A 25711-nucleotide genomic window follows, 5' to 3' on the forward strand; every position below is an offset into this window, starting at 1 on the left:
GCACCCAGCACGGGCACCACGGGAACGGTGACACTCAGGAAACAGACCAGCGTCCCCAGCAGCAAGGACATACTGGGCCAATACAGAACCACAGAATAGTTTTGGTTGGAAAAGATCCTCAAGATCATCGAGTCAAACATTAACCCACCCCTGGCACTAACCCATGAACCTGAGAACCTCATCTCTGGTCTGTTCAGCCCTCCAGGGATGGTGACTGCCCTGGAAGGGACACTGCCCTGGGCAGCCTGTTCCAATGCCCGACAGCCCTTTGGGCAAGAAATTGTCCCCAAGATCCAATCTGAACCTCCCCTGGCACCCAGGTACTCAAATCATCCATGCCTGAGCTCTGTTACAGCTGTTGCTGAAGATGCAGCACCCTCGTAATCACATCTTGGGCCACCATCCCCAAAACCTTCTGAATTTTACTCACAGTGTTTGAGGCATCAGCTGCTTTCTTTGGAGCATTTATGAGATCACTTTTCTTGTTCGCTGCGGGCTTGTTGTCCAGTATGTTCTTCTTGACCACCTTGAGATCCCTGTTCTTGCCAGGGATGTACCCGTGCTTCAAGGAGATGAGGAGGGGATCGGCGTTCTTCCCCTCAAACCACTCCTCTGCTTCCAGAGCTGCCTCCGGGCCAGCGGTGTCGGGGTACAGGTCATCCTGGAAGAGGTCCGACTGCAAGCCAGAAGAGACGAACTGGTCAAACGCTTTGGGGCTGGAAGACATGACCTGGCTTCAAACCACAGAACCAACACGCAGCGCTCACCTTTCGAGGAACCGTCATGATGATGGGCTCACACTTCCTCTCGTGAAGCTTGAAGAACCTTTAGAAGAAAAAGGAAAGGTGGGACTCAGATGTGTGGACACCTGGACAACTGTGTTCGGTTTTGGCACCAAAAATTTATCACTGATATGTTGACAGCGCATGCTGTAACCAACCCGACGCTGAGTTTTCTGCAGACAACGTATTCTGCTAGGTCTCACTGATTTATAACAGACTCAGCCTAAGGCCCAGTGTATTTTGAGGTTATATCACGTTATGCCCAGCACAAGTATCACTTCATGTCACAGGCCCCAACTGCAGAAACAACAGCAGAGAGGTCTTTCCAACAGCAGGACTTTCCGTTTCCAAACGGCTGAACTTGTACGGGATGCTTTGTGAAGCCAACGTGACCCCCCGGCAGCCCTACCTGGCAATCTCACACTTGTTGACATCGAGGCCCCTCTTTGGCATGAACCCCATGCCCCTCTGCGGCTCTTTGCTGCTGAAGGTGTTGAGGTAGTGAACGTAGGGGGATTCATCTGTGATCTCAAAGTAGCGGATGCTGCTGTCACCCTGCAAGAATCGACAGGAGAACCGCTCTGGAGGGGCCAGCGCTGCCCTTGCCCACACGCCTGCTCCCCGCCAGGCCAGGCAGCCCTTGCTCTCACCCCAGGGCCTTTCCTTCCAGAACCCCCTCACAGAGCAATGCACATGTTACAGATTATTTTTTCAGGCTTAAACCCATTGTTTACCCTTCAAATGTGTCTCACCTCGGGCTGCCGCCCACTGGCGCGATCAGACAGCGCACTGCTGCGTTCACTGTCCCTACGGCAGCAGAACCACCACAAAGCAGATCCCTCCTGTGACCCACCTACAGCCCCTGAACAGCTGCTCAGGGATAAGTGCTCTTCTTTAAAATACCGTGGTATTTTATACCGACCTGAGCTCATGCTTCAAGACTGGGGATGTCGACTTGCACACCTCCCCTTGTGAAAAAGGTAAAGTTTCTGCCCCTGGCAGGCAGAACAGCTAGAAACCAATTTCTCTTTGGTTCCTGGCAATGCTGCTACACTAGGATCTCTGACACAGCAGGCGAGGGAGCAGCTATAAAACAAGTATTTCCCATTAGCTGTTTACAGAGATGGGATTCTTGAACGTACTTGTATGGATCCTCCTTTGTAATTACTCGTTCATTTTATCTTTGGCTCCTATTTGTACTAATTCCAAAGCTGTGGCACGAGAAGTGGGCACTTCAGAGCACTTAGTGCCTACAAATTGCTTTTGGAAAGGAGCACATGATTCCAGTTTTCTATTATTTAACCCTGCAAAATTACAGCAAGTGTTGCTGCATGCTCCACCATTTTCAAGCACAAGGAGGATAACATCTAAAATGTACTTTCCTCCCACACGAACAGACAATCACTCAGGTCAACACCAACAAGAGGTGTTTTGATGATGGTATCAGACTTGTTGCATTAAGAGCAGCTTTACCTGAGTAAATCCACCTCAAAGAAACACCCAGTTACACACCAGAGCTTCCCAGGGCAGAGGCTGAGTGAGGATCAAACCCATTTCAGAGCAGCCTGATCTGCCTGCAGCTCAGACCATCGCTGCAGCGCCGACTTCTGGTTCTCCCTTTCTCCATGGGGACACTTGGGGAACATTTCACAGGCACCATTTGTTCAACAGTCACTCCTAGAGCTTCTCTTTACCTTGCCACACAAGTAAATAATGTTGGTATCCGGATCGTAGAATGGCAGCAGGACCCCGTTGCTGGTGTCCATCTCATGAAGGGCTATTGGCTCCTCCATGTTTTTCTGGAAATAAAAAAGTGCCAGGGACGTTAATGAAATTGGAAAAGTTCATGTTAACACAGGTTCTACATTATTAACAGCTCTTTGTAGCTAGTGAACATACAGCGGTGTCTTCACCGCCCTGAGGGACCTGTGTGTCACAATAACAAATGCTGTAAATGTTCGCAAGCTTATTCATTCCCCAAGGACATTCTAATCCCAAAATGCAATAAAAGCAAAACCCAAGAAAATTCACAAAGTCAAGGGACAGGCATGACACGGTCACATTAGTGAGTGTCTTGTGTCAGTGTGATGGGATTGCTGCTGTCTTGCTCTGTATGTGTAATGTATAGAATGAAGGGACCTTCCCCCAGCCAGGAAGCTGCTCCTGGTTGAGATGGGATCGGTACAAAATAACTCATTTCCTTTACCGAGCCAACATCCATCCCAAATAACAGCAATACCTCCTGGCACAGGAGGAGCGGGCAGGAACTGGAATATGCTCAAGTATATGAATTATTGATTTAGCAGGTGACTGCAGGTCCAGGGTGGTAACTCCACAGACATTAGTTACAACAATAAAGTAGTGACGGGACAGGAACCTACAGGATTCCAAAGGGCAAGTTGCCGTTCGCTCATGCGGCTGAAGCCGGTTGTGAAGATGTTTCCATCGGCGAGGAAAATGGCTCGCATGGGCCGGGCTCCCTCGTGGGTTTTCTCTTTCTCCTGAAAGAGATGTACAGGTCAGCTGGGAGCAAGGAGCACGGAGCCCAACACGGCTTCTCTTCTGGTGGCACAGAATCCCCAGCAGGACACACTGCTCCTCCATGCAGGATGCCGACTACAAGGAGCAACACCCAACTAACTATGCCCAATGTTTGAAGGAAGAAACCCATCACTAAACCACAAAAGCAGTGGTCGTTCCTGGTGCGTTTCAGCTTTGCCTGTCAGCCTCTCGCAAGGCTGGAGGAAGGCTTCTTTGCAAGCTAAGACACATACACAGGCTGCTAAATCTCCACTTTGCGTACACAACTTCGGAACTGTAATTATACCAAAGGATTAGATGTGGAATTACACTCCTGCAGGTTTTAAAAGCGAGCCCTAAAATCCTAGTTCAAACACTAATCCCAGTAAACCCAGACAAATCCTTCAAGCGCTGCTATCCCTCCTGTAATTTTGTCCTCACTTCGAAAAACCCAACTAAACATGGTATAAACAAAGCAAAAAAGGTTCTTTCTCTATAAGCTCTTGCTAACTCTCTGCTGCAGCAAAACCCAGTTCCTTCTTTCATTATCACGCAAACTTACAGCAACAATTTCTTGTTTCCTGGGGTCAATAACTCGAACTTTTTTGTCTTTGGAAGCTGTACAGATTAGGCTGCCATTGCGATTCCAGCTCACGTTGTAAATCATATCCACGTGCATGTCATCCAAGTTTATGAGGGCTTCACCTGTCCCCACGTTCCAGATGATGATTGCATTGTCACAACCTAAAAATAGGAAAAAAAAAAACGCTAAAAATCACTGCACTGGTGTATATAGAAGAAAAAAGGAAGGAAAAGCAGGAGGTACTGGTGGAGATGGAGGTCTGTGGACACTGCTACAGCAGAAGCTTTGTGCAGGAGCTCTTGGGTCTTGGTTCAACTGCAGGATACAGAGCAAGAGATGCCAAGGGCAAGGAGGCGATGTTCTTGCATCTCGGTGTGTGAGAACGCTGGCTGGCAGCCAGTCACCACCTTCTCGGGTCAGGGGGATGTGTGGCAGAACGAGTCCAAGTGCTACGGATGGAAAACAGGCAAAGTGGCAGCAGGAGAAACGGCACAACAAAGGGAAAAAAGAACGGCAGGCAGTGAAAGCTGAGGTCAGCACTTCCACAGGGACTATCAACACAGCTCTCGGCTGGGTGGTTTTGTTCAAGGACCAGACAGCAAGAAGACAAAATTAAAGCCCAAGATACAACAACAGCAACATAAAGAACAGGACTGGGGGATCAGGTAAGGGAAGGAAAGCACAATGTGCGACTGAGCAACTTCTCCTAAGGATCAGGTGTGAAAACATGTAACAAGGCAAAAGATAATCACTTTAAACTCCCAAAGGGCATCCCAAATCAATTAAATTTGATCCCCAATCAAATAAATTTGGATGAAAGACATCCCAAATCAATTTGTTGTCACCAGGAGGAACCCTGGAATGACCTGACAGCATCGCTTCTCCTCTGTGTTTCTCAGGAGTAATCCTGGCCGGACTGTGTGGACACACACATGCTGCCTGTGAGCACAGGAGCCTGAGGGAGATACCTAGGAAACATCACCTTCTCTTTGGTACGTTCTCACACTGACTTTCATTACATTAAGTGCCACAAGGTCAGGAAGTCCAAGCATTTTTGGAGAAACCAGATCAAAACCAAATCAGATTTTCTGCTTTTATTGGGCTCCAGCCTTAAAGTCATGCTGTAAAAGCCTCAGACCGTGCTAATGGATAATGACTTACTCATTTTATTTCCATAATGATGTGACTGGTTTTCAGAGGTCTAAAGAATCTCATTGCATAGACCGTACCAGTCAAGGAGACAGTTTTGGAAATGCTGGAAATGAAAACACGTGGAAGGAACAGACTTTGGGATACCTTGTGGGGATCAGTGGAAAGGAGAAACAGTTGAGCCTTTTTTTAAAGTATATGCAAACAGGGATGAGGAGAGTGCAGATGTAAACAGTTATCAGCAGATGAAGCTTGCAGATCAAATAAAGTCTGGAACAATTTTAGTACTGTAACTCATGCCTCCAGACAATTTCCTGGTCCTCGTTCCTGTAAACCGAAGATAAGAAAAGGCCGAGCCAAGGCAGGGGCTGTGAGCCACGTGTCCCGCTGTTCCCATTGCCATTAGTCTTGTGATTCACCAGCCCCAAAGCAGCTGGTAAAGAAGGAAAAGGAGTCAACAAGCTCTTCTCCGAAACACCCGGTGTGCAAGCGAAACGCGCGGGAGAGATGCCGGCAGCCCCCGTACCTGCGCTGAGCAGCACGTTGCGCGCCGTCGGGTGCCAAGCCACGATGCCAACTCGCTTGGAATGTCCTTCCAACACCACCACCGGCTCCGTCAGGGACAGCGTGAGCCCGTTCTCAGGAATCTGCCACACCTGGGAAGGGAAAAGGAAAGAGGGTCAGCCAAGGGCCATCCCTGCAGAAAAGCGTGTGACCCACTTGCTTTGCCACAGCACAAGGCTGAGTTGTCACCTCTCGATATAAACAGGAAGAGAGAAATGGGGAGAGAATCATTCCCGGACACCAAAAAACCTTTGGGTCATCTGCACGTAACATCCTTCCAGCAAATAACCACCAGCTACTTACACCACAACGAGCGCATTATCACTGTGTCCAGAGGTCCATTCGTGTCAGGTGCTGCCTGAGAAGGATTCACCAAAAAATTCACCTTGCAGCTCCAATTCCATCTGAACAAGCTGCTGTCTTTTCAAATTACGCAGCTATAGCGGTGACTGCTTTTAACTTCTTTCGAAATACTGACAGTTGGTTTTCCATTATGTTTAGAGCCTCTTTTCAGATGCCATTTAACTGGGGAAAAGCAGTTTGTTCCTGGCAAAGGTTAAATCGGCCCAAGTTAGCGTTGCAGGAATACAGCAAACTGCCTGTTTGGTTTCTGCCTGCGTGGTTGCGCAACAGTTCTGCTGCAAACATCTCCAGGAAAGTGCCATGAGGAGGGGAACAGACCCCAAGGCTGGCAGAGCGCTGGGATTCCAGTGGCGGGGTCACAGCGGGTTTATGCACCGAAGGAAGCGGCTTGTGCAACCGGCACGGACCGAGGATAGGAGAGATAAAACCCATCGCCCGTGCCCCAAGGTAGAACCAGCCCTGCCAAAACTATGCCTGCGATTCAGCACCGGACAATTGCCTTTGAACTGAGTTTGACCTGCGTGTAGTGAATTAAAAATGGAATGGAAAGCCCGCCAGTGAGCAATTATAGCTGCCTATAGCTAGGTGGCAGCATTAGAGCGCATTTGCTTCGCCTTCTTTTGTTGTTGGAGGACAAGGCTGGGCAGAGCTGCCCAGGGTGCCCAAGCAGCTCTCGGAGCCGGGAGATGCGAGCCCAGCGTGGTTCCGAACCGATGCAGACTGATGTGAGGGACAGCGACACGGGTTTCTGCACTAATCCCAGTTTCTCCCTGCTCGCAGGGGCGGCTGCTGCTCGAATCGAAACCTCCGAGATGCAAAAATTCTCAGCACGTACCAGCTCACCTCTGCACAACCCTAAAATTATTTCACTTTTCAGTGGTGCAGCTCTCAGCAGCCTCAGCATCCCGACCGAAGGACCTGCGACAGACTCATCACGTCAGCAGAGAATTCCCCTGCCAGGGCTGAGAATCCCTCTTTTTCCTCCTGCCTGACAGAACAGCGCTAGCACCCAGATAGCAGAAACCAGGGCTTTTACCAGCAAACACATTTTAAAACTGGGTTGCAAACAAGAGCTGTTCAGCCTGGGAAGGCAGAACGTTGTCCTGCCAGTTCCGCACCAGCTTTGCGAGCAACCACAGCCACAGCACGGGAGCATCACGCTGAAACACAATGCGTCTTGCAAACGGCAACAAATCATCTCACCTGCCCAGATAAACCCAGTTAGAAGCTGTAAAGAAGCAGCTTTCTACTTGCCAGTCAGGGAATAACAACCTGACAGCAGCAACAGTTGAAAACACACCTGCTGATGGGAGAACTTCAATATCCATCTGTTAAAACTGCTCCCTGCATTTAACGTCAGGAGTGGCACATCCCTCCGATGAGCCACCTCCATTCACAGCTGTAGGCAGAACACAATGCTGCAGAAAACAGATTATTACCTAAACCAGTAAAATGGTTGGAAAGAAAGGATGAGAGCTGGGAGATGTCAGCAGAGACAAGGCAGGGGAGACAGGGGCTCTGGAGCAGAGGGACGGGAGGTGACACCAGCGCAGGGACCACGGGATGCTCGACACGAGCAGCTCGGCTCCGACAGCTCTGCCTGGCAGGTAAAACACTGAATTTATTCACAAAAAGGCTGAGAAGCAGCGTGAGATTCTTGGCCAAGTGTGACCTGGGGATGCAGGGACAGCAGCAGGGTCAGAGCAGCTCCAACACCTGCAGCCAACTGTCCTCCCGTGTCCCCGAGCTCCCCGTTTCTGATCCGCACTGTCCCAGCCGGGAACGGTGTGGGGATCCTTTGGAGCAAGCACTTCATAGCAAAGTAACTTATGAGCTATAGGAAACTCCAGGACCAAGTTTAAAGGCAAGCCAGTGAGGGCAGGGGGTGTGAAAGGAAAGGGAGGTATATGAGGCAAAATACAAATGAAAAGAATTTTTTAAAAGCCTCCAGAGGACAGATTTTCTTTTTTTCTTTAAGGGAAAGCCCCTATAGTTCACAGCAGCTGCAGAGCAGCGTCATCCTCTGAGACTACAGAGACTATTGACTTAATAATCCTGCTTGGTATTGCAAAAAAACCCCAAAACCCAGGAGTGTGCCAGGTTGGGGTGTGATCCCAAGAGCCCCGGCCCACTCATTCCAGCATGGGGCGGGAGCCCATCGTGGCAGGGGGCGAAATCAGATTCACGGGGCAAATTCAGGCACTTTCACTTTTGAAGCAGGACCCACCCTGCGGAAAGTGAGGACTTGGGGTGAACACAGAAAGGAAACCTGGAAACATCGCAAGATTAACAGGACATCGGTAAGTTTGTCAGCTCTCCCACCTGTGGGGGTTTGGGGGTTGCTTGGTTTGGTTTTGTGGGGTTTTTTAAAGTTAAAATGGCTGGTTTGTTTGCGATGGAGGAAGTGAAGTCACGGCACGGTGGTGCGGAGAGGTTTGGGTCTCAGAGGAAGAGCAGGACGGGAAAAGGTTTTGCACAAACAGCGTGTGAGGAAGAAAATAAAGCCAACTTTTCCAGCACCCTTTTTATACTCTTTAAAAAGAATCAAAACCCATCTCTTCTGGCTCTGCACCGACCTGCAGAGACCTTTAAGTCAATTTCTAGAAATGACATTAACTCCTAAATCCACATTACATGTGAAAGAAATGAGTTTGAGCCCTGGGTTTTACCTGTGTCACTGCAGGAAAATGCACTTTGTGCACCTGTTTTTCATGGCTACAAGACCACCTCCTCCACTAGCCAGTCTTGATTCATCCTGTCCTGGTACCACATCTCAACTGTCTGCCACCAGTCTGCTGTCCCCGGCCATTGCAAGGAATATGGTTTAATTTTTAAAACAATGCGCTCAATCAGACAAACTCTACTCTGGCCATTGTATGTGGTCTTATTAGTATTCACCTTCTGACGGAGCAAATTTTGCATATCTGAGAAAGGACACCTGATACCATCTACAAGCCTTGATATAATCAAACGTTTTCTAGCCGAATTTAAAACCTGCAGTAAATTACAGTCACTCAGTAGAACCATCACCATTAATATTTCAGAAATTCCTTATTTGTTGGCACAAGAAAATCCACTCTTCAAAGAGAACACCAGCAGAGGCCACAGAAGGTATCTGCACACCACAAGGATTTAAAGGATGTTTTCCTGAGAACAATTCAGAGTGGAGGAGGTGGGGTCCATTCTGCTTTTTCCTCTGCTGGGACCAGCGATGTGCTCATACCCACCAGCCCCGGGACCTGCACAAAGGTGACCTTGCGAGGCTGAGCTGCCCTGAGCATCACCCCACCATCTACTGCCTCTCTGCCTCCACGTCACTTCTGAATGTACCAGATGCGACAGCAAAATAAATGAGTGCATCATCCGAAACTGTCAGATCACACCTGTCAGTTACCTCCCATCACACAAATCTTGACACAGCTGCTAATAGTTAAATCTCTAAAGCCACAAAGCCCAGCGGTACCAGAAAACGATCTTTCTTAGCCAGCCCTCTATTTCAACCCCTAGTCTCAGGATCTCAAACACCAGAACCTGCTCAAGGTTTATATGCAGCTCAATGGGTATTTCCACCTTCTGCAAATCTGAGGTTTTATACATATGAAAATGCTTCTAGCTGTCGAAAGGGCCAAGTTCACCTTCCCTGCGCAGCACAGAGGCTGGAGACAGCTCCAAGTGGTGCCTGCAGGGAATCGGGTATTTCTCACAAATCAGCTGGCCCTCGTGCAGAAAGCCACACGACCTCCTCTGCCACATCCCTTTTCTCGTGTTGTGTTGATGAAGAGTTTGGAGCTGCTGAACAACCACAGGTCCTTTCGAGTGAGGTGTGTTCAGTGCCAGGCTGTTCAGGAAACAGGACTCCAAAACCTTTACTGAAGAAAAGCAAAGAAACCAGGATGCTAAATTACCTGTGCCAGGACAAAAATGCAATTAAAAATGGGGAGGCCCACTAGCTCATCCAGTTTTTTTCCAAATAGCCCAGGCCAGGTTGTTCTTTACAAACTCGATCTCTGTCTAGCCAACAACTATCCCAAATTATTTGGGACACATCATTTCTCACCAGAAGTTCCATGACACTAAACAAGAAATTCAATTTAAGTCTTTAACTTCAAGGCTGGACCAGATGATTCTTGAGGTCACTTCCCACCTGGTATTCCACGATTTGATGATTCTTTAGCTAGTCCTCTCTGCTTTCTCCATCGCTACAGCTGGCACTCAGCTTCACCGCATTTTAAACCTCCAGCTGACACGCACCTAACACCATGAGCTGCGTATTGCTTGTTCCTTCGAGCGCAGCGAGGACTCATTTTTATTTCCCACTGTTTGCTTCCATCAAGACATGGTCAGGCTGACCCGTCCCATGCAGGAACACGAGCGTGCAGACTCGTCCGCACGCGTGTTGCCCCCAGGGCCGCAGGGGAAGCTCGTCCCTCCCATCGGTGCGTGCAGACAAAGCAGCAGCCACAGCAAACCCAGCGCGACCCACGGAGCTCGTCTGGGCACTCGTAGGCTCAGATTCTCACAGACGAGTTTGTGTCTACATTAGGAGCATTTGGACAACTTGTAATTGAACACTGTTGGTTTTTCTGCATAATTCAATCCCTCTGGAGCCTCACAACATACTTCTCATTGCACATGGATTAGCGACTTATTTTGCCTCCAAGGCGGCAGCTACGGACTCTCTGTCGATGCTCATGTTTCAGACGCCGACTCACAGCCCTTCTGGATCCTGGTTTCTGGAAGAACATTGCTGCATCCTCCAAAGCTTAGTTCTAACCCAGCAGCGAACGTTACAAACACAGAAGCTTGTTGTTTTGTTTTATATTAAATATAGCACATTTCGTTAACATGCTTCAGCTTCCAAGACTGAGAGATCACAGGATAATCCTCTTGGGATGAATCCCCTCCCAAACATTTTAACGATGAACAGAAGCAAAGGAATTTATCTGACATGATCTATAATAAGATTTCAATATAACATTCAGCCTACAGCATTTCTAAATATGGCCAAAGATCACTGAAGTTATTTGGCATTATTTCATCTTACAAGGATTTTCTTTCACTTATTCTGCTGTGTTTGCATACGCGGGATTCCACATCCATCACGGAGCAAGGTCGTCTATTGTTCACTGGGCCTTGACTGAGGTAAAATAGGTCTCAGGACCAAGGCTGGCAGGTGCAGAATTTGGACTATTTTTAATTTATTCCATTTAAAAGCCCTTTTGACATCTACTCACAACCTGCAAGTATATGAAATAAATTTAAGCCCCACCCTTAAATCAAGGGGTGAAGCGATTCTGAAACCTGATGGGCTTGTTCCCCTCCAATCCCCACCTCTTCCCACCGCATCCATCAGGATATCTGAAGTAAGGAACCACCTCCATCTTCTGCAAAACCAAAACACCTCCCAGCACTGACTGGCACGCTTCTCTTTCCTCTTCCCAAACATGAGACAAATCCCCAGGGCAAGGAAAAGCAGAAAGCAATTGAAGACAAAGCCAGGAAGACATGGGCCAAGTCCGTCTCAGTGCTGAAGAGATTCTTCTTGGAAGTCTGAGGCTGCACCTTCTCAAACAGTAACACGACAAGAAAGTACCAATTGTGAGAGTCCAAATTCTGCTGTTCCGCAGGTAATAAAGCTCATTCTGCTATTTTTGCTCCAATTTTTAGCTAGGCCCTGCAGCCCAGACAGCATCATTTCTTAAAGCAAGACAAAACGTGCATGGTATCATGGTACCAGCAAGGACTCTGCCCTTGGCATCAGGACAAGAGATGTCTTCAGAAATACAAGTGTCTTTTGCAGCCGCATTTTTAGCATGAAGCAAACCCCACCCTGCAAGACAAAGCAAATACACTCACCATGACGGTGCAGTCCTCGGAGCCACTGGCGATGACCTGGTCATTATGGGGACACCAGTCGATGTCCAGCACCGGTCCTGTGTGGCCACACACTGTGGGGTAGGACTTGTCAATCCTGCCTGTCTGAGGGGGGAAACAACAAACAGAGCTGTAATACACAGCCAGCGCAGCTCGGAGTGGAGGAAGATCCTTCCGAATGCCCCATTAGCTCTCTCAGTATTCAGAGTTTCATGAAATTTGAATCATATCATGTATTGGTAGAGAAAACAAATTAGCAACTCTCTTCTCCAGCACCAACCAGCTGGAAACTCCTGATGGTGAAAGACAAGGTTCCGAGGCTGGGCTCCTCGTGGATGCAGAGATGCCTTGCTGCCCATATCTCAGCACCTGCTGTGACGCCGTCCCTCTGCCTGTCCCCAGCGTTTTGGGAAAAGGACTCTGCCCAACCAGTGAAGCTCTGGTTTTGTCTGCGCTTCACAACAACTGCCGGTGACAGCTAAAGATAACCAAGCTAGAATTTTAATTGAATTAATTCGAAATGAGACAAATCTAGTGATGCCAACGCAGTTGTTGCAAAGACAAAAACCTCGCCAACTGGATCTACATTGTGCTGATGGGGCCTCTTAACACCCCAAAGCACTTGACCCCCCCAAACCGCTGATGGACCCAACACCCCAGCTGCGCCATGTGAAAGGCAATAAAAACCACTCTAATCTTCGTTATCTCTCTTGGTCAAGTCCTGCTCCGAGGGGTTTTGTTTCCAGGGAATGCTGTGATGGCCTTTTCCTGAGCGGTGGGAGAAGAGAGACAGGAGGGAGAGGTCTGGGACCGGGTCGTCGTCTTTCGTGTTTAAACACGCAGAAGAAATGGCTGGTATGTCACTGCCGCCACTCCGCGGTGACATTCCCCAGCCCTGGAAGCTGCATCTCGTAATCTATGCCTCCCACCCATCTCCACGCGCAAGGCTGTTCCTATTCAACGCTGTCGTAGGTACAAAGGATCGGAATAATGCTGGATACTGGCTTTGGAAAACCACTGACCTGAAGACCTCAACCAGCAGCACAACAAGATGTAGATCTAAACAAAGTTAGAGAAACAAAACCACTGCTATTTCCGAAATAGAAAATTTAGGTTTCAAAAAAAAGCCTGTCTCAGTGATTCAAATGCTTTTAAAATGATTAGAAGTGAAAGTGTTGTAGATGAAAAGCCATAAACCAGACATTCAAAAATTAAAATCTGTGTAATCCCTCTTGGATGCCACAATGTGAAATAGGATTTAAAAAATTAATACACCCAACTGACATGTATAGTCAATCCACTTTAATTTATCTAATTAAAAAAAAGAACCATGCAGAGCATATGCAGGCAAACATAATTCAGAAGTCGCATTACTGACCAGATACAAACATAGACCTAAACCAAAAGAAAAAATGCGACTAATTCTGTGATGCTGAGTGACCACCTGATCTCGCTCCCAGGCAGGCTCAGAGTAATCCTCTAAGACGAGCCTACGGTAATTATTTGCAGGCTGCACAAGTGCTTGTCAGTTTAGTTTAGAGTTTTTACAGTAATTTATTACTGCAGGGAGGAAGGGAAAAAAAAAAATCAATTTGAGCAAATTAAACCACAAACTTCACCTTTCAGTTTTGATCACGATGAACCTGAACACCAGGAGCTGCAGCAGCCAAGTGCCTGTGACAGCGGGGACCAGGCAGCCCCACCGCCTGCTTTTGATCACCTAAAACCCAGCTCATTTTTTAAACCAGCTATCTCGTACATCCATTAGCTCTCTAATGGGCAGCAGGGAAAATGAGATGACAGAGGCTCCATGTGAGTTCTCGATGCCCGAAAGCAGAAGGGAGCAGTCCAGCCATGGGCTCAGCGTGGTTCCTCAGCAGGTGAAGCTCGGCATTGTCACCAAGCTAGAATAAAACTCAGCCTTGTCACCAAGCTGAGGAACTTGAGATGGATGCACAGGTGTGGCTGTTTTGGACAAGGACACGATGCATTTTTCAGCCCAGAGCCATCCGGATCAAGAAGAAACAGCAGATGCACAAAGGAGAAGTTAAACCAAACTGAGCAGAAATACCTTTGCACCACATTGCAGGTGAACAGCTGCCAACCAGCATCACTTGCAAAGCTCAGCCTTTTCCTGCCTGGATGTGGCCAGTGACACACAAAAACCAGTTCTAACAAGGGAACAGAGCAAGGGTGGGGAAAACGAGATGTTATTTAGGAGGAGCGTGGGGGATGCGATAACTCCAAGCAACTTCAAGCATATTTATTCACAAAAATGTGCAAAACCATGCAAGCAGAGTATAAAAAAAAGAGATGTCACACTGCTGCCAACACCGCAGCACCCAGGGCTGGCAGAGGAAGACTCGGCTGGGGGAGATGCCGAGATCAACTCCTACTCCTGGGTACAGCATTGCTGCACGAGAACAGACTCCTCTGCCCACCAGCGTCCACAAATAGTGTCAAAACAGCAAAATGAGAATAAATAAGGATGGGGAGGGACAGAACGGGCGAGTGTAAAAGGCTGCAGCAGTGCTCCAAGCTGCAAGAAGTTCAAGCGCTTTCAGAGAAGCCGCTGACGTGCGGTCAGAGACACAAAACCGTCTTCGCAGGGCGGAGGAAACTGCGGTGCTTTCCTGAGCACACAGCGAAGGGCGAGAGCTCTGCTCGGCAACGCTCGGACACGCGCTTCATCTGCTCCGTTTAAAAACAAACAACACTTTTATTAGCAGGTCTGACCCTTCAAAGGGGACTGGGACAGGGTGGGGTGTCACAGGACAATAACCCGGGTCACCAGCCCGGGCCTGGCCCAGCACACCTTCCCGCCCAGCACCCAGCAGGGTGAGAAATGAGTGGTTTTTAACTCAAATGTGTTACTTTGCCACCGAATTGTAACGAGCGTCTGTGCAGGACACACCGCAGGTTCCTCCTCCCAGCATCGCTCCCCCCTTTCATGCCATCGGGCGGGATTAACCATGCACAAAACAGCTTTAAAAAACAATATCTGGGGGGGCTTTGCCAAAAGGGAAAGACCAAGAAGCCTGCAGTAGGATATTAATGAAACACCAGTTAGTAAAATGACCGAATTCAATGTTTCTAAGTACAATTCCTTTGAAAAGAGACGCCTCTGCCACAAGGACACCATGAGGTTTCGCAGCTTTGCTGCCAAATAGGAGTGTTTTCACGCCACCATAATACTCGCAGGTTTGGGGGGTTATTTATTTATTTTTAAAATGTAATCTGTTAATTAGTTAAGGATTTTAAATAAATCTCAAGTGCTGATACACAGCTTAAAATTAACTCGGAACGACTTCAAGAAATTAAATCCTCCACGTAATCCATCACAACTCTGGCTGAGCAACACACCACAGTAACAACTCCTGAAACTCAGCGTTGTGTTTTCATAAAAAGTCATCCAAAAGGTGAATTTGAGGATTACTATTAACATGCTGGATGGTGTTCACTAGGAGCACACTTAATATTCAAGCCCTGCAACAGGTGGTGAGATGATCTTACCGAACGAACTCATTTAGTGCTTTCATGTATCCTGGATCAGGAAAAAAAAGTGACAGATGTGAAAGAAAAAAAGTAATGAAATCCAGAAGGGCCAGATAAGTGTCACAGGAAAACTGCTCCTAAAAGTGGCAGTTTTATGAATTAATTTGACTGCCTTATGGTGGCTTCTCTGCCAGAAAAGGGCAACTGGTTGCAGGAAGCAGCTCATGGATTATGGTAAAAATATCGGGGAGAACAGCTGCTTCCCCCAGCCCCTGGTTGTGCTCATTCAGATCCCCATTTAAAACAGGGAAGTGGCATCAAGTTGCACAAGCAAAAGCAACTCCCCCCTCCCAGCTTTGCAAAAGTTTGAGGAAGCAAATCAGGTCATCACTGCAAAGCCTGAAATACAAACCCACCAGTACCTTTTCTCTGCTAGAGAAAATATTCCCTTTTTCTCAGCTAAATTGTGATTTTTTTTCCCCCGCAACGAGCTCAAGTTTCACGAAGTCCAGTAGAGTTTAACGTGTTCCAGCCATGGAACCCCAGCACTGGTTGCAGCAGCTGGTGGTGCAGGAGGCGGCTGGGGGAAAACGCTGCAGCAGGATGTAAAAAACGCATCGCGCTCCCATGACCGGGGCAAACAGCCATTAGTCACCCAGCAAACCAATCAAGGCATCCAGAACGAATTGGGAAGGTTATGAAAAGTGTTACTCCCAAAAGGTCTACTGTAATGTCACGCAATAAGAGACTTGAAGGGATAACTGCATGCTGCTTTCCAAACATCGCTTGTGCCTCTGAAAATCCCCCTGTGGTGCTTCTGTTCTCGTTCTATCGCCTCGACAGTGGCAGGGCTGTGACATTACAGGTGCTACAGAATAAAGGTCCTTGTTCTGAACATAAATGGATGCACAAAGTGAAGAAAAACACGGGTGCAATTTACTCCTGGGCAGATTCTGCTGGGACACAATAGGGAATTTTTTCCTGATGAGAACAAGTGGCCATTGGAACAACCTCCCCAGGGAACTGGGGGATTCCCTCAACACTAGAGAACTTTAAGGTTCAGCTGGACAGGGTGCTGGGCCAGCTTGTCCAGACTGGGCTTTTGCCAACAGAGTTGGACCAGGTGATCCTTGAGGTCCCTTCCAACCTGGCATTCAATGATTCAACTGCAACAATCAACTACTCACATGCTGGCTTTAAAACCTGAAAAAAGCAACACAAACAACCCCCTAAAACCCAGCCTGAACTGCTAATTCCTGTACCTCAGTGCTGGGTGCACAGCATGACTCTGGTATTTCAGCTGATGTCTAGAAGAAAGCTCTAAACACAATTCAAAATCAAATTTCAGCCCCGGCTAACTTGTAGCTGAGAAAGCCCTTCAGGCAGAAGATGCAGAGATTCGAAACAAAGAGACCTGCTGCCCAGAAATTACATTAAAAAGACACAGAGTCACTTGTTTGTTCTGTCCCTAAAGTACGATTTCTGAAGCAGACAATTCCCCTGTTAGCAAAATGGGGAACTTTCAACTGAAAACTGATCGGTGCCTTAAATGTTCCAGGTTCTGGGCTAAGTGGTGAAACCCCTCAGAGTGGAGAAAGGAGGCAACGCCTCTCTATGCAGAGCAGATGGACGAAAAATCTGCAAGAAACCAGGATTTAGCAGTTCCACCAGTCACAAGATAACCTGGATATTTTAAAACCACCAACGTCTTGCTTTTTAGTCAGTTGTTACAGAGTTGTCTTGAATTTTAATTTCCTTCACCCAGCATTCAAAACGACGTGGAGATGCGTGGAAGTCCGACCACATTTTAGGGGGAAATAGCCCTTCATAGTGTCCCACCTTCAAACTTCTCTTAGAGGGACATTGCTACAAAAACGAGCTGCAGCACTAGCACTGACATGGCTCCACGGCAGCCGAAGCGACACGTTAACTCATTTTAATTCATGTACTTCCATCTGCAGTCCACCTAAAATTCTGCAAATCCTCAACGAACCCATCAGAACGGTATCTCTTGAGTTTATTTTACACGCAGCTCAGAAAAGGATGATTCCCCCCCGCACCAAGTCCTTCCTGGAGGCATGAGGACCCGGAACAGCTGATTAACAACCTACATATGGCACATTGAACGCGACAGCGTGTCACTTGCAGAACAACGTATTCCTTCCCAAAGATCATTCCCGAGGTGTGCGCTCGCCCACCCACGTGCTCGTTGCCTCAGAGCACCCGTCTGATCACAGCCTGGGCAACGGGAGCGCAACGAGGAGCCAGGCACACCAGTGCAAGCATCTAATAAAAGGTACATCCAAAGGAGACCGAATAAGCCTCTTCTGAAGGCCTTACATAACGCGACTTTCCGCTGCGGGCATCTTTCTAGGGGAACTGAAACAAAGAGGAACCCTGTGCAGCAGCTTTATTCTTTGCAGATACAAACGGCAAAGATTTCTCAAGGAAGGGAAAAAAACCCCCACTCTTCCTTAATTCCCTAACACCCACCCATCTGCATCTAACCCAGCAGCACGTACCCACCAGCAAAGGCTGAAGAGTTTTATCTGGGGGTTACCTGTTTCACCTGGGGTAAGGCTCAAAGAAAACCAACTCTAAAAGCCTGCAAGCTTCCAGTTTAATGGTGATATTCTACAGTAACGCTTTGCTCAGCACCAGTCACCCACAGCCCAGGATAAGCAGCTGCGTTTTCAGTTTTCCCCTGGTGTGTACAGTTAATGCTGATTAGCTTGACTTTCATCATCTACACATCATTAACTGACATAAATCACAGCTTTTTGAAAACATGTGCTGCGTTCCAAGCGAGACCATCTCTCTGCAGACCGGCCAAACCTGTGGGAATTGCAATTTTCAGCAACTCGGATGGCGGCTCTTGCCGGAGCATGGGAATGGCGAGGTCCTGGCAATAAACCCTGCACATGTGCATGCAAAAAAAACAAAACAACCCACAAAACATAACAGGAAATTCAGACAAAGCCTTTCCCCTGCCAGCAAACCCCGCTCAGCTGCACCGGCCCTGGCTGCTGCTCCGCACCGGGGATTGGAGGAGGATGCAAGGATGGAGAGGACGGGGGTGCAGCCCCCCGGGTCTCCGCACACCTCCCTGCCCCGGGGGCTGCCGGAGGGTCTCCCACCGCCCCCGGGCTCGGTCGGGGGGTCCCGGGGGGTCCCGGGGATCGCGGGGCGCGGGCGCTCAAGGGTTAACGGCCGCGCACTTGCCGCGCCGCGCCCCCGCCCCCGCCAATCAGCGCCGGCGGCCGCGAGCGCTGCCATGACCATATAAGGTAAAAAGCCGCGGCAGCCGCAGTGCCGCTGCGGCGGGAGCGGTTGCGCGCGCGCGGCGCGGAGGGCGGGGCCGCGGGGGGGAAACTCCCGCGTTTTCCGCCTCCGCACATGGGTGCGCGGAACCGGGCGGGGCGGGGGGGGGGGTTGTCCAGCCCTAAAAATCACCCACACACAGACCCCGACCCCCAGCGCAGGGCCGGGGAGGGAGGCGGCAGGCGCCCGCCTGGGTGCAAAATCCACTGCCGCCAGCGAAAAAAAAAAAAAAAAAGACTAAAAAAAGCCGTTTAAAATGAGTAAAAACCGCTTTTTTTGTGATGAGCGGCGCAGGATCCGCTCACCCCGCGCGGAAGGTCAAACCACATGAGAAGCCATCCCCAGTGACCCACACAAGCCGGGGCTGAGCGGACACGGTGCAATTAAGTCACAGGAGGGTCATTTCCCTGCAGAGCCTGGAAGCCTCCGGAAAGGTCCAAAATGCAGAAAATCATGTTTTTATGGCTCAGTTTTAACACCATCCCAAAACCATGGCTTAAAATTAAACCTTTTCCCCCGCCCCTGAATATAACAGAGAGGTTCTAGCTGTGGGAACTCAATGATTTTCTGCTAAATGGGCTCAACCAGAAATCAGAATTTTCGGGTGTTGAAGGAAAGATTTCATCAGCCGTAGCTATAAAAATAAATGAGGAACACAGGAACTGGTTAGAGCAAAGCCAGCAACACATTGCATTACAAAAGAACGTGTCAGGCTGGGGGGTTTCGGTACCAAGTTCCTCCGGCTTTGCATGAAACATCATCATATCTGAATATTCAACAGCTGTGTGAGACCAGAACGTCGCTGAGGGCACAAAGACAACGACAAGAACAGAGGACGGCAGGAGGAATCACCGAATAAACATAAAAAACAATCATAAGCTGGGGCTTAAAAAGGCCAGATCGCTCAGAATTAGCGGAAAATACTGGCAGGAAGTAAGAAAACTAAGAAAGTAAGAGAAAATGAGGGTTGTGTGTCCTCTGCCACCCGCGCTGGATTGTGCCGTGATGCAACACGCGTGCAACCGCGCGCTGCGTTGAGCAAGCAGCTCCTGATCGAGACCTGCGGCTTGGGCAAGAGCAGGACTAAGATGAGCACAAAGCAGAATGCTCATGAAGAAGGGCTGTTAATGAGTTATGAGCCAATTGAAGAGCTATTTCAGGAGGCCAGGGGGTTGAGGGATAAGTGAGAACTCGCTGCCTCTGCCCCTGTAACGCACTCGCCACGTGGGATGTATGCTATATTCAATTCTGGTCACTATTTCTATATATAAACAGGGCAGATCTGCAAATGGAGCTAGGGAGCAAAAAAAAAAAGACCAGGCTGATGACAGGCTGAGGAGAATTGAAGTATATGGTTAAGAGAGAAGCCTGAGGGTCACAAAGAAAACAATGTTCCGGAAACAAGACTTTCATCACAAGAATTTGCGGGCTGAGCATCAGCAAGGCAGACGAGAGCCCCGCTCTCCAACGAGGGTGGAAAAAAAAGACGCTCTGCAATTTTTTCCATGCAGTGTCAGGGGGCACCAGGAATTCATTTCAGCCTGAAACATCGCTCCTGCTCATTTGTGGGCTTTTATCCCACCACGCTGTAAGAGGCTGCCAGGACAGCGTTTGTACCCGTCTTTGCAGCCTCCCTGCTTTGATCCGGCCATTCTCGTGGCTCACGGACAGGGACCCGACTTCGCTGTGTGTTTTGCAAAGCACGCCCCTGGGGCTCTACAAATAAATTCAAAGGAGAAGGGAACGAAGTAGAGTGCATACACGGGCTCACTGAAAGGTTATTTATTGCAGAATTAGCAGCATTTTGCACAGCAGAGGCTGTAAGGGGTGTTTCCCAGCCCAAGATCAGGTGAAGCCTCTCTCCTCAGTATGTCAGGTACTAGGGGATAACAAGATCTGGTAGTATAATAAAGTATGTATGTGTGTGTGTATATATATACTATATGGAGTATAATAAAGCCTAGATACAGCCCTGTGATCTGGGAGGACCTCAGGACAGCTGCGATGGTATTTGGAAGAGCTGTTTTCTTACCAAGATTATTCCTGTTTTATACCATATAGAAAAGAGTAACTGGAGGGTGGGCACCACCAAGAGCAGCTCAGTGCTCAGGGCTCAGTGGTAAAACCTGGCTGCTGCTGCCATAAATCATGGGGCTTCATTAGGAGTGTGATGCTACGCTGAAACTTCTGCCATAAAGAATTGGCTCAGATTGACTGAGCAAAATGCTTATTTATCGTGTTTAATGTACAGGAAGGATTACAGTGATTAGAGACATTAAATGGGTTCTTACACGGTGTTTGTCACAACACAGCCTTCCCAGCCTTAACGTCGCTCATAAACAAGCGCTGAACTGAGCAAGCAACGGGGAGAAACTTCCAAAAATAAGCACTTACCTTGTGCAAAGGCAGCACCAGGAAGGCTCCGCCGCCGCTGGCATCTACGATGATCGCCACAAAGCGCGGGTTGACGGCGCAGAACGAGCTGTCCCAAGTGACGCGGGAGACGCGGATGTCGTCGTAACACTGGTCGTTTTTCACCGCTTGGCCAAACACGTGCCGGAATTTGCTCTGTCGTACCACTCGCCTCATCGTGTCTGCAGGGAAGAGAACGGGAAAATTAAAATATCAGTTATGGCATCCACCAAGAACCGCTGTGGGACCCTCTCATCTGCTGCATCATCCGCATCCAGCAACACAAATATACAGTCTCACCTCGTATTCCTGCACCTTGCTTTAGACCTGCCGAATTCTCACCCACTTTCACCTTTTTCCTTATTCTTTTAAATAAAGTTTCAGTCTTGCACCAAACACAACTGCGCTTCTGAGGGTGTTTTCGAATTTGCCAGTTAAGCATCAGTTTTCCCATTGAAAATGTATTCTCTTATTGCAGTAAAGGAAGTTCCTAATCCTAAAAGCAGTTTTCAGACACGTCTCTACATATTTGCAGGGATAAATCTGGTCTCGGATTGAACTTGTTTACTTTCAAGTCAGACGGGGTCCAGGAGATGTAAATAAAAATGCACGCTCTCAAAATCCGGTGTTCCTGCGAAGTGGTTCCACATGTTCCCTGGCTTCCCTTTCTTTCTTCTAACTCCAAAATCTCACTAAAAATGTAATAAAATTAGTTTCCTAGGCAGAAAGGAGTAATGGAAACAAGCTAATGACTCAAATTAACTTAGTGTGTCTGCAGCACTTCTCCTGAGGAAAATAATTTTCGAGAAGGCTTGAGGTAGAATAGAGGGAAAGGGGAAGATTCCGTGGAAGGAGCCGCGGGCACAGCCCCAGATGTGAACAGCAGCCCTGGAAGCGAGAGACTGTCCTGCCCTCTGTGCATAAAACTTACGGAGCCCTTGCGCCTGAGAAGGACTTTTCCCATCACACAAGACTTTTCTCCCTCAATCACGGTTTGCAGAATGAGGAGCCTCCATAGAGCATCTTGCTTTTACATACGAGAGAAAATTATTACTATCCTGTCTCTAGGGAAAACAAACAAAAATTTAAAGAGTAAAAATAAGCAGAGTCCACCTCCTATCTTGCCTCCCCCAGCACATGGAGAGGCTGGGAAAAATTGCTCAGCTTGATGGAGTTCTTTGCTCCCGACCCAGCAGCCTGATGCTCTGGAGACACCGATTCCCCCCGCACAGCCTGTCTGCAGCACGAGTGATAAAAGGTTGTTCGCTGTCTCTGACTGCAAAGGCTCTGCGTGAAAGCCTAGTAAAAAATATATTAAAAAAAAAATAGACTTCAGAATGATCGCTGTTTTGTAGTCTCGGAGCTTGAAAAAAAAATTAACAGCAACAAAAAGCTGAATAACTAGAGGAAAGCACTTATCAGAGCTGGGAAATAAGCAGTCACAGAATATGTTTGAAGAGGAGAAAAATGTTACAATTAACATAACAGACAGGCATCGAGTGGAATACTCCAGTTTCTGCAGAGATAAGAAAAAACAAGCAGAGTATTTGTTTTCCACCAGCTCCTCCCATCACATCCAGCTCTGAAGCATTTGGGAAGTGGCTGCTGAGGTGGCAATGTCACCGGTGTCACCAGTGACAGCAGGAACAAGCCCAGACCCACAGTCACTGCCCAGGCAGCGAGTCTGGGGAAAAAACCTCAGTATTCTCTGCACGCACCGGTAATAAATGCGCCGATTATGGGGTCAGTGACACCGGCACAAAGGGCTCTGCATTTGTTTCCAGCATGGGCGAGCAGGTGGGTTCTCCCGGTACCATTTCTGTACCGATGTCCTGTTAAATCTCCCCAGTTAATTCAGTCATTTCCAAGTGGCACAAACACCATTTTATTAAGGTCTCACGCAGTTTATGAAAAAAAATAAAAGGTGTAGTTTTTAAATGCAAAAAATTTTGTAAATTATTAGGGTGCTTAAGATGTCCACATGAAAAAAGCTGTATATAATTATGAATAATTACTATCATGAACTTAGGCTTCCTCTGTACTTAACATCAGTTAACAGAATTGCATAATACATTTCCTGCCAACTATTTCACTGACAGCACAACTAAAAGGCCTGTTCCATCCTGGGCACGCCCGGGACACCGAAGTGTGATGGGAAACAATAAACCAGCCACGCAAGGCTGCAAAGTCCAGATTTTACACTTAAAATACACAGCGATACCCTGAGAGATCATGTTCAGCTCCACAACTGGATGGAGCAGCTGCAGACAGTACCTTTCATGCAATGGGACTATGAAATACGAGGAGCAAACCATTACGCACATGGGACAGATCATTAATCACCTGGCAGCAAAGCTGCACCCATTTTGGGGGGAAAAAAAATACAACTGCTCCACCTGCAGTGCGATGCGGGTTTTAGTTTTGTTTTCAGGCAAAGGAAGAGATTAAGTTATCCTAAACGGATGGGAACAGCTCTGCCCAAGCTGATGGAGGTGGGATGCTGCATCCCTGGGTACCAGCTCCTTCCCAGGGGATTCAGAGCAGGAGCCCAGCCGAGCCCCAGCCCTCTGAAACACACACAAACAAAACTGAATTTCAACTCAAAAGATCCCCAAAAGACAAGAAACACGCTGTACTATCAAACCGCCTGAGGCCCAATTAAGATACATCATAAAAAAATGCAGTTCCACACCCTGTTACTAATTCGTTGTGTAGACTCACTCAGAGACCTGTCGGATGTTTCTATCCCAGTCATAAGATGTTCGGGGCTGCCTGGACTTTTGCAGCCACCGCTTTGGTTCTGCCAAACCCTGCAGCGAGCACTGTACCAGAGCATCATCATCCTCCTCCTCCCTCCCCACCAGCCGCCTCCATCCCTCACTGGTACCCGAGGTGACACCAAGTCACCTCGGAGAAGCCAGGATGTTCTTGCAGAGCCCAGCGATGTCCTTGCAAACAGCTCAGCCCTTTCCCCTTCTGAAAACACACCTTGTATGTCTTTTTGCAGCAAAACCCTCCTCAGTCACCTGCCTGGGGTGCGCAATTCATCTCGGAGAAGGGAAAAATCCCCTGCTTTGTGCATGATTTTCATAACTCCTCACCCACTGGCAGTGTTCCATCCCACTGTGCATCGAGATTAATATCTGATGGTTTAAATAAAAGGTAAAGCGAAGGCTTAAACCCACCTTGCTGAGTTAACGCGCAGCAAATTGCCCGGTGTCAATATATCATGTACCCAGGGGTTTTGCCATTTGTCCACTTTAACGCTGGGGATGGGGATGTGATAGTTAAGAAGGAAGATTATGTGAATTGTTTGGATAATTGTATCTTTCCTTTGCTTGATCAACACCTGAACATAAAAAAACCAAAGAAACCAAACACCAACCAAAAAAAAAAACCCACCCAACCAACAAAACACAACACAGAATTATCTCAAATATCAGATACTAGGAGATCTGCCACCCCTTCCACTCTAATGGAAGACAAACACCCTTAATCTATGGTGATATTCTACTGTTTTATTTCCCTCATTTTTCCCATTTGATGGAAAGGGCATTTTTTTTTGTTGGTTTCCTATAAGAGACTTTAAAAAAAATGCAAAGACGCAGATGTATCCAAAAATATCCTTGTTTGTTCCAAGTGGATTTCTCGAGCACACCTTCGCTGCCCCATTCTCCACCTCCAGCTCATCCTCCTCAGCAGGAGCTCTGAGGAACACATGGCGAGCAGCCTCCCAGTCCTCATTTCCATAGCAAAGGGAGCGATTCTTGGCGTTGGATCACAGCCATCTTGATCTGGCTGCTCTCCAGAGAGAAAAAGGGAAAGAAAAGAATATAAGCACGGGCTGTGGTTCTAAAGAGCGGCGAGCGCGGATCTTTCAGAACAGCACAGAAAGCCAGCAGGTGAAAAGCAAAATGGGATGAGTTGGAGCCCAAGCACCAAAGAGTCTTTTTCTCCCTACCCCATCCTAAGAGCATTTAGTATCCTCATTTGTTTCTCAATACTGCAGTGTAAAGGATCCCCTCCTCCACCATCTGCAAAAAGACACAGATGAATCTGGTTGCCACAGGTTGTCTCAGCCTGGCCACGTGCCGGCAGCAGCTCCCAGGTTGGCCGCTTGCGGGATTATCAGGTGAAACACCCAAATTTGAGATGATTCACCCCAAGGAAAGGCTGATTCAGCCTCTGTCACACATGTAAAAGCAAGACCTGGGACCCTGGGGAAGCAGCTTTGGAAATACCCGAGAGGGCAGGAAAGCGCATCCCTGGCTGACGGGCTGTGCGAGGGATTTACTCCTAGAACTGGGCATGGAGCGAGAGTTTTAAAGAAGGAACTTAATTAGATCATTGTCTGCGCTGTTAAATCTTCGCTAAGGAGCTGGAACGGTCTCCATACACTTGCTAGACAGGAAATAGATTTTTCTTTTTTTTTTTTTTTTGTAAAGTACAAATTTGGAGGATTTAAAACCTCACGACTAGGAGTTGAAAGGAGTTTAAATTTTGCCAGAGCTCCAGCCCTCAGCAAAATTAAACCAGAAGCGTCAGACACCCTGCAAAGGCCACCACAGTGGACGTGCTGACAGATCTACGGCCACACTGATGTCCTGGATCCCGCTCCGCGACACACGGCATCTTACACGTCCTCGCG

General features: G+C 48.1%; 1 protein-coding gene across 4 annotated transcripts in view; it reads right to left on the reverse strand.

Annotated features, from left to right (window-relative positions):
* The window catches only part of CORO1C (coronin 1C), a 48663-nt gene that overhangs the window by 2540 nt on the left and 20412 nt on the right, over window positions 1-25711 (reverse strand). For 3 of the 4 annotated variants that reach the window (XM_021285299.2, XM_065033575.1, XM_065033577.1), the window contains exons 2-10: window positions 21046-21245; window positions 11818-11940; window positions 5561-5690; window positions 3865-4046; window positions 3164-3283; window positions 2477-2581; window positions 1192-1337; window positions 768-825; window positions 431-676 (exon numbers count right to left, since the gene is read on the reverse strand). In XM_021285299.2, the coding sequence (XP_021140974.2) occupies window positions 431-676; window positions 768-825; window positions 1192-1337; window positions 2477-2581; window positions 3164-3283; window positions 3865-4046; window positions 5561-5690; window positions 11818-11940; window positions 21046-21240 (1305 nt within the window). In that variant the 5' untranslated portion in view covers window positions 21241-21245. Of the gene's footprint in view, window positions 1-430; window positions 677-767; window positions 826-1191; window positions 1338-2476; window positions 2582-3163; window positions 3284-3864; window positions 4047-5560; window positions 5691-11817; window positions 11941-21045; window positions 21246-24248; window positions 24268-25711 lie in introns of those variants that run through there. The other variant, XM_005498210.3, reaches the window with a different exon arrangement.

This window comes from Columba livia, chromosome 17 (assembly GCF_036013475.1).
Source record: "Columba livia isolate bColLiv1 breed racing homer chromosome 17, bColLiv1.pat.W.v2, whole genome shotgun sequence".
Taxonomy (NCBI): Eukaryota; Metazoa; Chordata; class Aves; order Columbiformes; family Columbidae; genus Columba; species Columba livia.